Source organism: Rissa tridactyla, chromosome 7 (assembly GCF_028500815.1).
Source record: "Rissa tridactyla isolate bRisTri1 chromosome 7, bRisTri1.patW.cur.20221130, whole genome shotgun sequence".
NCBI lineage: Eukaryota > Metazoa > Chordata > Aves > Charadriiformes > Laridae > Rissa > Rissa tridactyla.
This window is the reverse complement of record NC_071472.1, coordinates 42,314,569-42,327,434: the sequence shown is the minus strand read 5'-3', so window position 1 is coordinate 42,327,434 and position 12,866 is coordinate 42,314,569. Positions and strand designations below refer to the sequence as shown.

The 12,866-nt window shown below is 39.2% G+C and overlaps 1 protein-coding gene across 5 annotated transcripts in view; it reads right to left on the bottom strand.

Moving 5' to 3' along the window:
• UBE2F (ubiquitin conjugating enzyme E2 F (putative)) overlaps positions 1 to 12,866 on the bottom strand; it is a 75,956-nt gene that overhangs the window by 42,103 nt on the left and 20,987 nt on the right. For all 5 annotated transcript variants that reach the window (XM_054208039.1, XM_054208036.1, XM_054208037.1 and 2 more), the window contains exons 6-7: positions 7,080 to 7,150; positions 939 to 996 (exon numbers count right to left, since the gene is read on the bottom strand). In XM_054208039.1, coding sequence (XP_054064014.1) covers positions 939 to 996; positions 7,080 to 7,150 — 129 coding nt within the window. The remainder of the gene's footprint in view (positions 1 to 938; positions 997 to 7,079; positions 7,151 to 12,866) is intronic.

The window sequence follows — 12,866 nt, the reverse complement described above, 5'->3', positions numbered from 1 at the left end:
GGAGATTGCTGCTCAGTGCTCTGCTGCTCTTCTGGCAGCAAGGACATGTAACAGTAAATGGACAACCAACCACTTCCCATCGCAATACAAGAGCGGTCACTGTGCTGAAGCGCACGTACTTAACGACACCCTCCCTAAGAGTATTTCATACAAGCACCATGACTCTGAATGTACTAACACTGCCCAGCGGTGCTGGGACCAAGCTCTGAAGTCATTCTGCACTCACAGTGGCAATTTCAACAACTACCAGCAATTTCACAGGGGCCAGACTTCACTTACATTTTAGTGACTCAGGTAAAAATGACATTTGAGGCAAGACTAAAGGGAAGAGGCAGTTAGTTCCCTTCTGGAGTGACTAAAACAGTCAAGAGCACCCTGCTTTATGCAATACCTAAGTGCAGATCCATTGATCCCCCTTTGAACACTCAGGATGAAACAGAATTCAAGACAGTGCAATAACTACACCCCGATTCTGTTCCATATAGTGTTTCTCCCAAGTCCGTCTTGCCCTTCACTTTTCCAAGTTTTTCTACTTGGGGGAGAGGGGGGCACAGGGACAATTATCAGGAATATTAATATAACGGAAATTACAAGGGTTATGGATTACTGTTAGTCCTGCTCACATCATGTTCTTGTATTTGTTGTCTGGGTAAACAAGAGCAGATCAATCCTATCGAGCAGTTTCTCAGGGTCACCTGTAATTCTACAAAACCTTTTATCAGTCAGAACAGTATTTGTGCAGTTATGCTAAAACTAGCAAACATTTCTACAATCAATTAGCACTGTACTTGTTTCAGTACTGCCACCAACACTTGTTGAAAGACAAAAAACTCTGCTGTTCCTAGAGCAAACCGCATTATCTGTCTCTTTCCAAGTCCATAAAAGTATTTTTAAAAGATATACCTAGTTCAATGTATGTATCTAAAAGGAAATAGTACCTTTAATGTTCTAGTTGGAGCCCAGCCAGTGCCATCAATTGAATGTTCTCTCAATAAACTGGAAAAGAGACACACACATTACACAGTGCAACTTCTAGTTAAACAAACTTTGTCAGAAAACTTCTCAGAAAACATTAAGAACTTAGCAAGTTATCACAACACAAGGAATTACCTCTTGCACTATATCTAGGTACTGGGATTTTAAAGCAGAAGAATTGGTATGTCTTCCTAGAATTACATTCTACATAATGTCATTACAGATCTCCTGATCTGAGCTCAACCTTTGTCAAAAAAACCTGACTTATTTTCATCAGCAAAATAAGTGTGACAGAAATCCTTGTGAGACGGCCTCACCATTGAACCTGTTTCCCCTGAGCACACAGACACATGTGCTCCAGTTTAGAACACGTTCATCTTTGGAGAAGAGACAGGCTTGCAGAATGACCCATCTCTCACCAAATCTGGCACAGTTCAATCCAAAAAAGGGTATTTTTGGTGGGATTAGCAAGAAAGAGTATTATCATTTTCTCTTCTGCGAAAGGACTTCAGCTTCTTAGAGGCAGGGGCAGGAAAGTGAAATAGCTTGGGTCTGTCTGCTCAGGAAGGTTCTACAACAGCTGTAACACAAGCAGAAGCATCTCAAGCCTCCAGGGACACAGTTCAGGAAATTCTAGCGGCAGAGTCTTACAGTAGACGAGCTATAATATAGCATGCAGAATATTTCAAGGCTTTACAAACAAATTCAACACCATACAAACCCAACTGGAAATCACTATGAAGACTACTCTGGGCAAGAGAGATTGCTTACAGAAGAAAAAAGTTCCTTATAAACTATAATACATGCTCCTGAATTTTGATATAAATTTATATGAATATTAATATAAATAAATAAAATACAGACTTTCCAATATACACATATACTGTATAGGAATTTTATGTGACCTGCATATTATGCTACATATTAAGTCCGGTGAAACTGTTGCTATACTAACAAGTTGAAAACATAAAGGTGTATTCAGTCGGCCAGGCATTCCTGGACCTTTCAGGTTAAAACATCAGCTGTTATGAGAAGTAAAAATACAGGAGACCAGAGCATAATTCAGAGATGAGCTGAAGTCTTGCTCACATTTGTGAAAGCAAAGTAATAATCGGAATGAGAAAGAGAGTCTGGAAAACTCCCTGAAGCGTCGTTTCACAACCGTGCGTCTTCCTCTGTTAAGATGCCATCTAAAACTGAAAACTCATACAGTGAAGCGTAAAAAATTCATCTCTACTACTGAAATGATAGGGTTAAAGTGAAATAGTCTTAAACTATTAGATTTTACCAAATGTCAGGATGACATGCATTAAGTCATTTCTAAATTGCAGTACATATAGGCTATCCATATAGTTATTTATTGAATGTGCCAAGTTTTTAGTTCAAGGAAATACACTGTGATTAGCATTATTCCTTGCCCAATGCAGAGAAGCTAGGAACAGGATGATCATACTGGACAAGACTATTCCATCTTGACTGTGTTGCTAATCTCATTTCTGTGCCTTAAAAAAGATAAAATATGCCATTACCACTAGTACAGCCCAAAACTAATTTCAAGAACATTAAAAATAGCATCTTGTGGCTGTGATTTTTGTCCATATCACAAAACGAAAAGCAAAATGCTGCTGAACAGGCAAGAGCCAGGATTTCCAGGTTTTGAGCAAATAAAGGACTTTTTAGTTTGCTTTCTCTCTGTTCCTCTTAAAGTTATGCTTCAGTGCTCCCTTTTGCCTCTTCATATACCTCACTGTGACTGTAAGACCGAGGAATAAGTTAACACACACAAAAAAAGCATAAAAAAATCATCTGACAGAGCTCAAAGTGCCTGACCATTATCAACTGAGCCTCATTAACACCCTTCCAGCTTCCCAAAGCCTCAGAGCTCTCTCGGCACATCTCCAGCTGAGGACACCAGCAGCCAGGACTTGAGAGGAGACACTCGCATCTCTCTCAGAGCTCTGGCAGAAAAGCAATGAAGACAGACAAGTGTACCTTTGCCTAATATTTCTCATTTGCCGATATAATTAATTTTTAGAGCAGCATCCCTCTAACCCCTAACCAAAACTTTTTCCCAGCACAGGATGTCCAGAGAAATGGCACCTCGTGACCTAGATATAACTGCCAGACGTTCTGGAGGTCTGAGTGGTGATCTGCTCTCAGAGTATCATACACACAAACAGCAGAATGAACACCTAAAGGAGTAGAAATACACAAAACACGTCATGAACTAGTTTAGTGGATGAAGGAGCATCTGCACGTAGCTTCTGTTCAAAGACCTGTCATCCACGGGCCCTGGTGCCATGGAGGAATGCTGGGCTACCAGGAAGTTCTCAAAAGGCACAACCAGCAGAATTTTTCTCGCCCACTCAATGCTTCAAGAGGCTTGCCTTTGACAAGCTGCCAGATACACCACAAAAGCCATTTGTTCTACCCGGCTTTCAGGACACCTGATGGTCAGGAAAACCTGTTTACTTGAAGTCACTGTTCCAAAATTGCCAGGAGTGCCCAAAAGCTCATCTAGTATTATTTAGACTGAATAAACATTCAGAAGCTTTCCTTGTGATGCTGGAAAATGAATTTGCAGAAGTAAAGAGAGGGGTAAACCAACTGTACCATTCCTGGAGCATTTCAGATTACTAAAGCTGGCGAGTGAGGGGAAGAGGCGGCAGGGCTGACAGGACGGGGAGTGCTGTGGCATGAGCAGGAGTTTGTCAGCCAAGGAACTTCACCAGCAACAGAAAAGGACAGTAAAACACTATTTCCATTAGCTTTGTCTTCAGCTGTAGAGGATCTGAGAAAAGCCAAGCAGGTCCTCAGTCATCAGGGGGACTGGAACTGATAACCACGCCTTACATCTGGTGTTTGTATCTAGGGAGACCTCCCAGGACATGATTTCAAATCCTTATATCCGAGTTCCTATGGGAAGACTGCAAAAATCACTATTTTTGAAGCTATAGTAACCAAAACAGTCACTGATATGACCAGCCAGCTGCTCAGCTTTTGTTTCCACAAACATTTTCTCATTCTGTGAATAGTTCCTGCATGGAGAAAAGCTTTCAGGATTATTTTCTTTTTAAATACACAGCATTCTAGAGAGACCTTGCAAAAACATCTACTGAACTGGGAACTGCATGGCTCTAGCAAGCTTAAAGTTTTCTGAATGTCCAGCTGACATGACTTACAGCTTAAGTAACTAAGAATTACTGAAATGGGGAGATCGGTCCAGGAGAAAAGTCTGCTTTATGTAAAGATCTCAGATGAACACATTTATCAACATAAAATGTCAATTCCAACCAAACTTTTGCCTTCTTTTACCAACAAAAAGTATAATTCAAGGTAAATCTGAATTGAAAATCCACTTCATAAACCCTCTACTGGCAGGGACACATTACAGGGGTTATTCTCTTGCTCACCTCCTGCTGCCCACCTCCCTGCTCAACCCAGTGCAACCATTCTGGAGGCCATGCTATAGACTGGATGAGTGGAGCAATCGGTGTAGACAGTCTTTCTAAAGAGCTTTTTATTTCCACATTGCTACAGCAGAGGAGACTGGGACCAGCACTGGGAAACAGAAACATGTAATCAACTTAAATTAGCTTTCATAACTGGAGAAGTTTCAACACTGAGCTATGCTAGATGATACAATTCATCAGTCTTCAAACACTTCTCCGTTCAGCAACCTTTAATACTGCATCATGAAGTGACCAAATCTTAACTAACAACACCAACTGATGAAAAGACACATCCAGCAACAGTGACGACCTCACCATGTAGCAGAAAAGCAGTGAAATTTCTGAGTGATTAAACTATTCTAAAAGCTTATGCAGTCAAGGGGGGGGGGGGGGGGAAGACCTCGGAGATCACATCAGTGCTGGGAGGGGAAGTAGCCAGTGGCATGCATTACACATTGCCAAGAAAGCAGTGGAGTGGTGTATGTAGTAAGCAAGCATATCTCTCTCAATTTTTTCTATCCACATGTGCAGTGCAGAAAATATCCACAAGAATGGTCCACACCTAATTAATATGGTCGGGAGTAACTGCAATTCATAAAGCACAGAGAAACAACGCTTTTCCTGCCCAAAACTCTTATACTTGACCAGAAGTTTAATCATTTGTTATGTTTTAATTCAGGGATGATTATCAAACCAACACATACCATAGCATGAGGTATGTTTAATGAAAGACAGTTGGGAAAAATACTGATAAGGAATTTTTTTTCTGCTTTTAAAAATAACTGAAGCTATTTTAATGTAAAGACTCTTGTATAAATTGATTGCAGGTACTATATATAGAAGCATTCTCCATTATAACAGGCATACAGCAATCTATGTTATTTTAGTTTTTCCATCTAAATGGTAAGACATTTCAAAGGTTTGATATGTTAAAGTATCTGACAATCAAATAAAGCTCATGTTTCAGTGCAGATGCTGGAAAAAAGTGACTTCATTAAGTAGAATTCTGATGTTCCAACACTATGTTCATCTTTTATAATTAAAAACATTTAAAGACAAGAAACAGTGAAATATTCTCAAGAATGTGAAAAGGCTTTATTTAACTCAGAAGATGTAGCACTGTAATCAGAGCTTGAACTTTTAGCTATTGTTTGGTGTCTAGTGTTTTGTGTTCCCTGGTTCCAGACAGCACGCTCATTCCTTCCTTTACTTATACTATTTGACTCTAAGCGTCTAAGCGTCAAAGCGTCTAAGCTTTCTCCACCGACTAAACTGCAAGGACTCTGGTGAAATTTAAACTATTAAAACATGATCCTTAAATCAGTCTCCCTACTGTCAAGTGACAAGTTCAGCTGTGTAAAATGCAACAGTACTAGGATGCACTGAGAAACACCACAGGGCTGGCAAATTTGCTAAAAGCAGCAATACGTATTTGCCAAAACAGCCTTTTAAATCCTCCAATGCCAAAGTGAGGTAAGGTCTATGGACATTAGCCATTGCTGCCTGTACTCCTGCTGCAGAAGTCTGGTACTAATGAGCACCAGGAATATACTGCAGCCTCCCCAGGCTGGTTTCTATCACCTTTTGATGATATGAGCTTCTCGTAAGCATGAATGAGACCACTGTGGCTAAAAGCACCGATATCAGCTCTTCAGCTGTTTGACTGTTACCAGCTGATGAACCTGACCTGCCTATGAAGTGACAGATTACCCTGTGAAAACTTCTTTTTCACCAGGACCTTGAACACAACATTAAAATGATTTCTAAATAGAGAAGAAAAATTTTGTTGCTTTTTTTTTCTAAGCACTAATACGCTACACATGGTGGCAACTGTTCTGGATTTTCAGAGCAGCTTTCTGTCTCACTTATTTTCATTTCTTCTGCTTCATCTAGTTTTTTCTTTTATGTCCCATTAACTTGAAAAATGACAGTCATGCTTCTCTCTTCCGTTTATGCTTAGTTTCTGGCCAATTTCACCATCAGATACTCATGATGAAATAAAACTGAAATTACAAAGTTTCAGAAACTGATTTTGAAGGGGAAACATTTACTATCAAGCAAAACAACTTAGCAACATAAGCCTCTCACTTTGATAAAGTAAAGCTTTTGGGGCTTCGTATTTTGACTTAGACTCATGCAACATTGTTTTAACTGTCACATGCATCTTCTAGGGGATATTAAATGTTAAAATAAACAAATGGCAAATATAGAATAGTTACTGTCAAAGTTTAAGGAATACTTTTTCCTTCCTTTTTGAAATATAAATTTTGAAATATAAATTTTCAAGCACTTAACACACTCAGGCATTAAAACAAGCAAAGCCTTAAGCCCCCTCAGGGCCAGAAGACTATTCACCTACAGAGGGAGGAAAAGAAAACAACTAAGTTTTGTTTAGGTTGGAGTTTACATTTTTACCCTAAGTAGAATAAAACTGTTCAGGTTAAGACTTAATGTTAAGACTCTTAGAGAGAGCTCTACACGGTCTGTAACACACAGCAAGAACAATACTTTCTGTAGTTCTAAGTTCCTAAGGGTCACGTGCCATTGATTTGCAGAATCTGTTGAAAAAGATACTGGCAGGAAAATGATATACAATATTTTAACTACACAGAAAAACCTCCAAGGTTAGAAAAAATAGAATGCTGTTGCTACCTTAGGCAGATTTCTCCCGTCTCTGTAATGTTCGGATGCCAGATTCTTGTCAAGCATTTTACCTTTGGAGGCTGCCAGGAGAGAAAACAAATTACGACGTTATCCTTTAAAATAAAACCATATCACTGTTACAAGTCACAGAAAAAGGCAAATATATTTGTTATTCACAGCCTATGTTTGTATGTAAAAGACACCAGTAATATAATCTACCGGAGTTACACCAGCTTTCTCTGCACTTTTAGCTTCTCTCAAGTCTTTACGAAAGCTGGGCTGGTATTAGACTTTTTCTTAGAAAAATATAACTTTAAAGAAAGCCAAAAAAATTTATTCTCTTATCCTGTTCACTTCAGGGAAAAGAAAACATTCTATGTCATTCAGTTTCTTAACACTTAACCAGTAAGACAACGATTTAAACCAGAAAACTACTAAGTGTTTTCCCCCAAGGCTTATCCAAGTCAGTTTGTTAAAAACCAGCAGAGGATGCAATGGCAACAACTACATGAAAAGAACTGCTTCTTTACACACAGACCTTCCCATTCACAACTGAATAGGAAGTATCAAAGAAGCATCAAGAGGGCACGTCATACTTGAACTTTAGACACTAACACAAAAAGCCACCAAACTTATTTTCAGGCAAGATCACCAGATTTCTGAATTCCATGGTGGGTTTTGAAATACAGATTTCTTAAAATACAGTCTCATTTGCTCTAATTTTGTGAAGTAAATAAAGAGCAGGTCATAATAATTCCAGTAGCTTAGCAACAGCACGTCGTTCCATCCATGCTCTCCAAATTACAGTTTGCAGCTTTCAATCAAGCAGATGATTTATCATAGTAAGTGTACTGGAATACATCAGCACAGACCAGTACCTTTCATAACTTCAATTAAATCACATACTAGAGATGTGAAGCTATTTTCCTCCACTGCTTCCTGTGAAGTCTTCAGTCAAGAGACAAAACAGCTCGAACAGCTGTATTTGCATAGCAGCATGATGTGTTTTGTCTCATCCCTTTGTTCTCAACTTCCCAATTATCTTTTTAGTAAAATATTTTTTTAAATAAGACTCCTTGGATAAGAGATAAAAAAAATACATGGTACTGAATTATCAATAATATACCTGTCTGGCACTAAAAGAAGAAACACCTATCACTGTAACCCATTTATAATATAGACGTTGACTTTTCTCCACTCTTCTTTCATGTTTGTCCAATAAGTCAAGGACACCGACTGCCCCAGTGCTGGATCACAGCATTACTGAAAATTAAGTGGCATGCAGAAAACAGTCTCAAACTTTTTACCTTCAAAACAAATGTTCTTCTAAGAAGTTTTCTAACAGCACAGCTTTTCATTAGCTACATCTTCACGTTGTTTTGAAATATTAGTCTAGCTCTTAAGAAAGGGAAAGCAGCAGTATTTATTCCATGCCGGTAGATCAAGATAAAAGAGTAAATTTCTACTATATGCACCTTCAAACAGGGAATGTGTTGATGAATAGGAAAAAGTCAGCTTCATACAAACTAAATCTTTAAAAAAAAAAAAAACAAAATCCCCAAAGCCTCACAGTCAGAGTGAAGGAACCGGTATCTTGTTTTTTGTGCTGTGGTAACAATTCCTTTATCCTTTCATCAAAGCATTTTTCATTGCTAAAAATCAGGAAAACCCCTTCCTGACAGGTTTTCTCCTTCTCTCTTCTTGTTCCTCTGTTAGATAGACAGGACAACTGCAGCACCATCATATAATGTATCTTCTGACAAAATTTCTAATTCAAGCTTGTTCCAAGTCATCTTTGAGTCTTCCTTAGACCAATAAATCCACACAAGATTTCCTCAAGGTGATTTTTCACTTGAATACCTCCAACCATCTCCAGGTGGTACGTGTGATACTTGGACATCAAAGCTTACAAAATCCATTTATTTCATTGCTAAACTCATCCTTTGCCTCAGATACCGAAAGCTGCAGAGGTAGATCCAGCCTCAGTTGAGGGTCACAACAGTGAACAAATTGATTTTCTTTTCCATGTCAAAGCAGACGCTTATCTTTTAGGATCTCTCATTAGTTTTGACAACGAAAACTGTCTGACTTTTGTAACCGTTTTCAGTCCACTTCAACATATCGGTGAATACTTATAGATGGTACAAGGAAGTGTCGCAAGCATTTGAGAACTATGCATATACTGACTTCAGTTTTGGTAGAAGTTTTGCAGAACAACCTTCAGATAAAGTTTGTCTCATTATTAGTTGCATTTTTAAAGAAATCTCTCCCCTCCATTGCTCTCAGCAAATGAGAGACTGAATATAAAGTGCTAATCAATAAATGAACTTAATTAAAAATTTCAGATCTTGATCAATTTGGCATTCCAACATGGCAAGCGTACCAATACAGATAAGTTTTATCTGTCCTGTAACTGTAGTTTTTTTGCTTCACAACCTTTTCCCTAGAAAAGGGAAGGGGTTCCTAGCAGAATGCTGTTAAAGTCCTGGCTTTTGACCGCTCCCTAAGGCACCTCATGTCATAAAAACCTTGTTAAACTGGAGAGTCCCTATGACTGTTTAGTCTGAAAACATGATATATCAGAACCATGGGAGTGGCAAGCAAGGCCCAGCCTGTGGTGACAGACAGTTCAGTTTTACCTGAGTGTTACACCACATCTGTACTATTAATCAGGTTCAATTCTTTAAAGCACCAGGCCTCTAAGTCCTGTAGCACCACTATTGCATGAGCTGCACCTCAAGGCAGAGAAGGAGAGTCTGTCTGCTTGTTTTTTAAAATCAATCTCCCCCAGCCAATAGATTATTTTTTTATTATTATAATTTTTATTTTTTTTTAAATAACATTTGCTCCCATCTCCCACTGACCTCCATTTCTGGGCAGCTGGTCAACCAAAAAAAACAGTGCTCGGGAAAAAAATGCTGCAGAGACAGAGATCAGGCAGCAGCACTTGGGACAAAAGGCATTTGCTGCGCACACCATTAAATGTTTTGGTTGCTGTTTCTCAGCTTCCCCTAATGTCTGTATGGCCAGCAACATTCCCACCAGGTTTTGTAAGCATAAACACTAACAAACTTCTGTTTGCTTTACACAAAAGCTTATGAAAGTGCAGTTTGCTTCCTAACAAGAATAATACATTAAAATGCCAAGGGACAGGTTTACCAACAGATTTTAATATTTCTAATGGCATGGTAGTTTGAGGAGATACTACAAAATTAACTAACTCTGCTCCAGTTTTCGTCTCATGATCCCTCTGCAACATCTGTATCAGTACCAATCGCTTTCTGTTCTGACACAATATCCCATCACCATCAAAGATAACAGTCCACAGGCTATCTGGTAAATAATATATTACATTGTTAAAGAAGTCTTTCCTTCACTCTGTACACTTGCTAAGGATAAAAAGAACAGTACATTTGGGAAGTATGCAACGTATCAGGGTCAGTTTCATGCACGTATGGATACACAAGCAGGGATCAGCCATTTTTCTTCCCAAATATGAAACGTTAAGTGTTTTGAACTGTGGAGCAGGTGCAATCTACACTCCCTGCCTGGGACAGGAAGGAGCCCTCATATACTAGTAGAGACTGACATGTCTTTTAGTACTTTAGCAGTTATCACAGAAAAAGGATGAACAGAATTCACCATTCTGGCCCCATGTCCAACACGGGAGTTTAAAGAGTGAGCAGTAACTTTTAGTGTTAAGAGTTCTTTGTAGTAGTTTCACACTAACAGTGAAAAATAAAAAAGATAAAGATCCCAGGTCTGCCTTAACCAGGCAGAACGACATTTAACTGAGAACACAAGAGAGAGAGTAAATATTAAAACATAAAGACGACAGCAGTCAAGTGCTCATTAAGTGTACTAACTGAACCAACTCAAAAAGACTACTGAAGCATGCTACTTCTTGGGTGTTGCCTTTGCAGAGCAGCAGTGTAGGAGAAAGATCGCTTACAGACCACAGGTACCATCAGGTCCATTTCATTTGATTATTGCTTGGTTCAGCACTAATCAACACCAATTCTTGCTCAATTACAGTATTAAATCAGCAACAATGAAAACATAATCATTGAAAACGTAATCAACATGACGAAGCACAACTGTAGCACTCAGAAGAGTTCCCGTCTTTGGGAAACGCACTGCTTTAGGAAAAGCCTACGGTGATCTCTCTTACCTCTCTGTAAAGCACACAGTGAAACGCAGCCCATCAGCCTGCAGGAGTGGGGCGATGCAAATTACTACTAGCACTGTACCACAAATCTATCTGAACCATCCTCGTGCCTCCAACAAATGATTATAAACAGGAAACCTTTAGATTCTCAAGCTCAGATGCTTCTAAAATTATCCACATCTCCAACTGCTTAAATAGGTTCAGTTCATTACAGATACTATGGAAGAACCTTTGTAATATTTTATTGCCTTACAGATAATCATAATAAACATTTCCAATACTCAGTACAGCAGTTCAGTGGTACAGACATCTGGTTAAACCCTAACCTGTGTGCTGGCTCACAAGCAGGAGGCAGCACTTCACAGTAGTGCTTGCTCCAAAGCATCCATGCTGCAAAGCATCCCTCCCACATTTTCAGCTCTTGAATCTTTGGCACTAAGGAAATTTATAGCCCGGGTACCAGAAGTTGGTGTACATCCTAGTCAGTCACACCTAAAGCCCGAGGATAAGCTTCTCTGTATTCACAGACCCACTGCTTTCCACATCAGCCTCCAATGCTTTACTCTCTGGGCAGAGTACTATCCATGGCTGTAGTCCACAACACAAAATCTTCCAAGTTTTTCCTCTTTAATTATATATTCTTACGCTCTTCCCCTACACCACCCTTCTACACATTGCTTCTTTTCCCAGAGCAGAAGTTGAATGCTTGCTTATGAGGAATGAAGGGCACAAAAAGAAGAACTCCCCAGAGAAGCAGTGAACAAGCGGGATTTTGGCAACAGCATGCTACAGAAATTAAAGGATGCCGTTACAGAAACTATACTATAAATTATGCATTTTGTAGCTTTAAAAACAGATGTTCTTTTTTTCTGCAGGCTAAAAGGATTACCTAGAAAATGGATGCAGGCTCTGAAGCAGGGCTCTAATGACTTGCCAGTCTTGTCCGGTATTTTTACTCCCAACACAAACTCGTCCAGCACTGCTGCAAAGAGCTTGATGCAGATAGATGTGCAACATCCCAACCCTGCTTATGGGCTGAAAGAGCACTGGCAGGTCTGAAGAGTAAAAATATGCCCATTCCTTTGTTTCAGCCTTACTCTGCCCAGCAGAAAACAAACAGTGACCTTAGCACAATTATCTCAATATTTGTGAACACAGACATTTTCATCAATAACCTGACCATAATCCAACATTTAACCTACTGCATTTTTTTCTAAATTGCACAAAGGCAAACTTTTTACTTTTGTACTGAATGAGAGGTGCTCAGAATTGTAAAATCTCTAATTAACACTTGCTGTAGATTTTCTGCCAGTGCTGAACAGGGAACCATAACAAATCGGAAGATTTTTTAATTATAGCAATTGAGAATCAAAAAACCACAGATCAAAATTAACATTCAGCTCTCCTGTTAATACATAGCAAATACTTTCCTGCAGCAGTGTTGTTCAGGTGAACAGTTCAGGCACAAGAATTTAAGAAATTAAAATGAGTATATACTGTGTATGTTCCCCTCTGCCCAGGATTGCCACAGTGGTTAAAACTGCTACTACTGAAGATGACTAAAAAAAATTAGCACAGAACACGACACGGTTTCCCCCCTTATACTGAAGGCCGTATTTCTCAGGTAT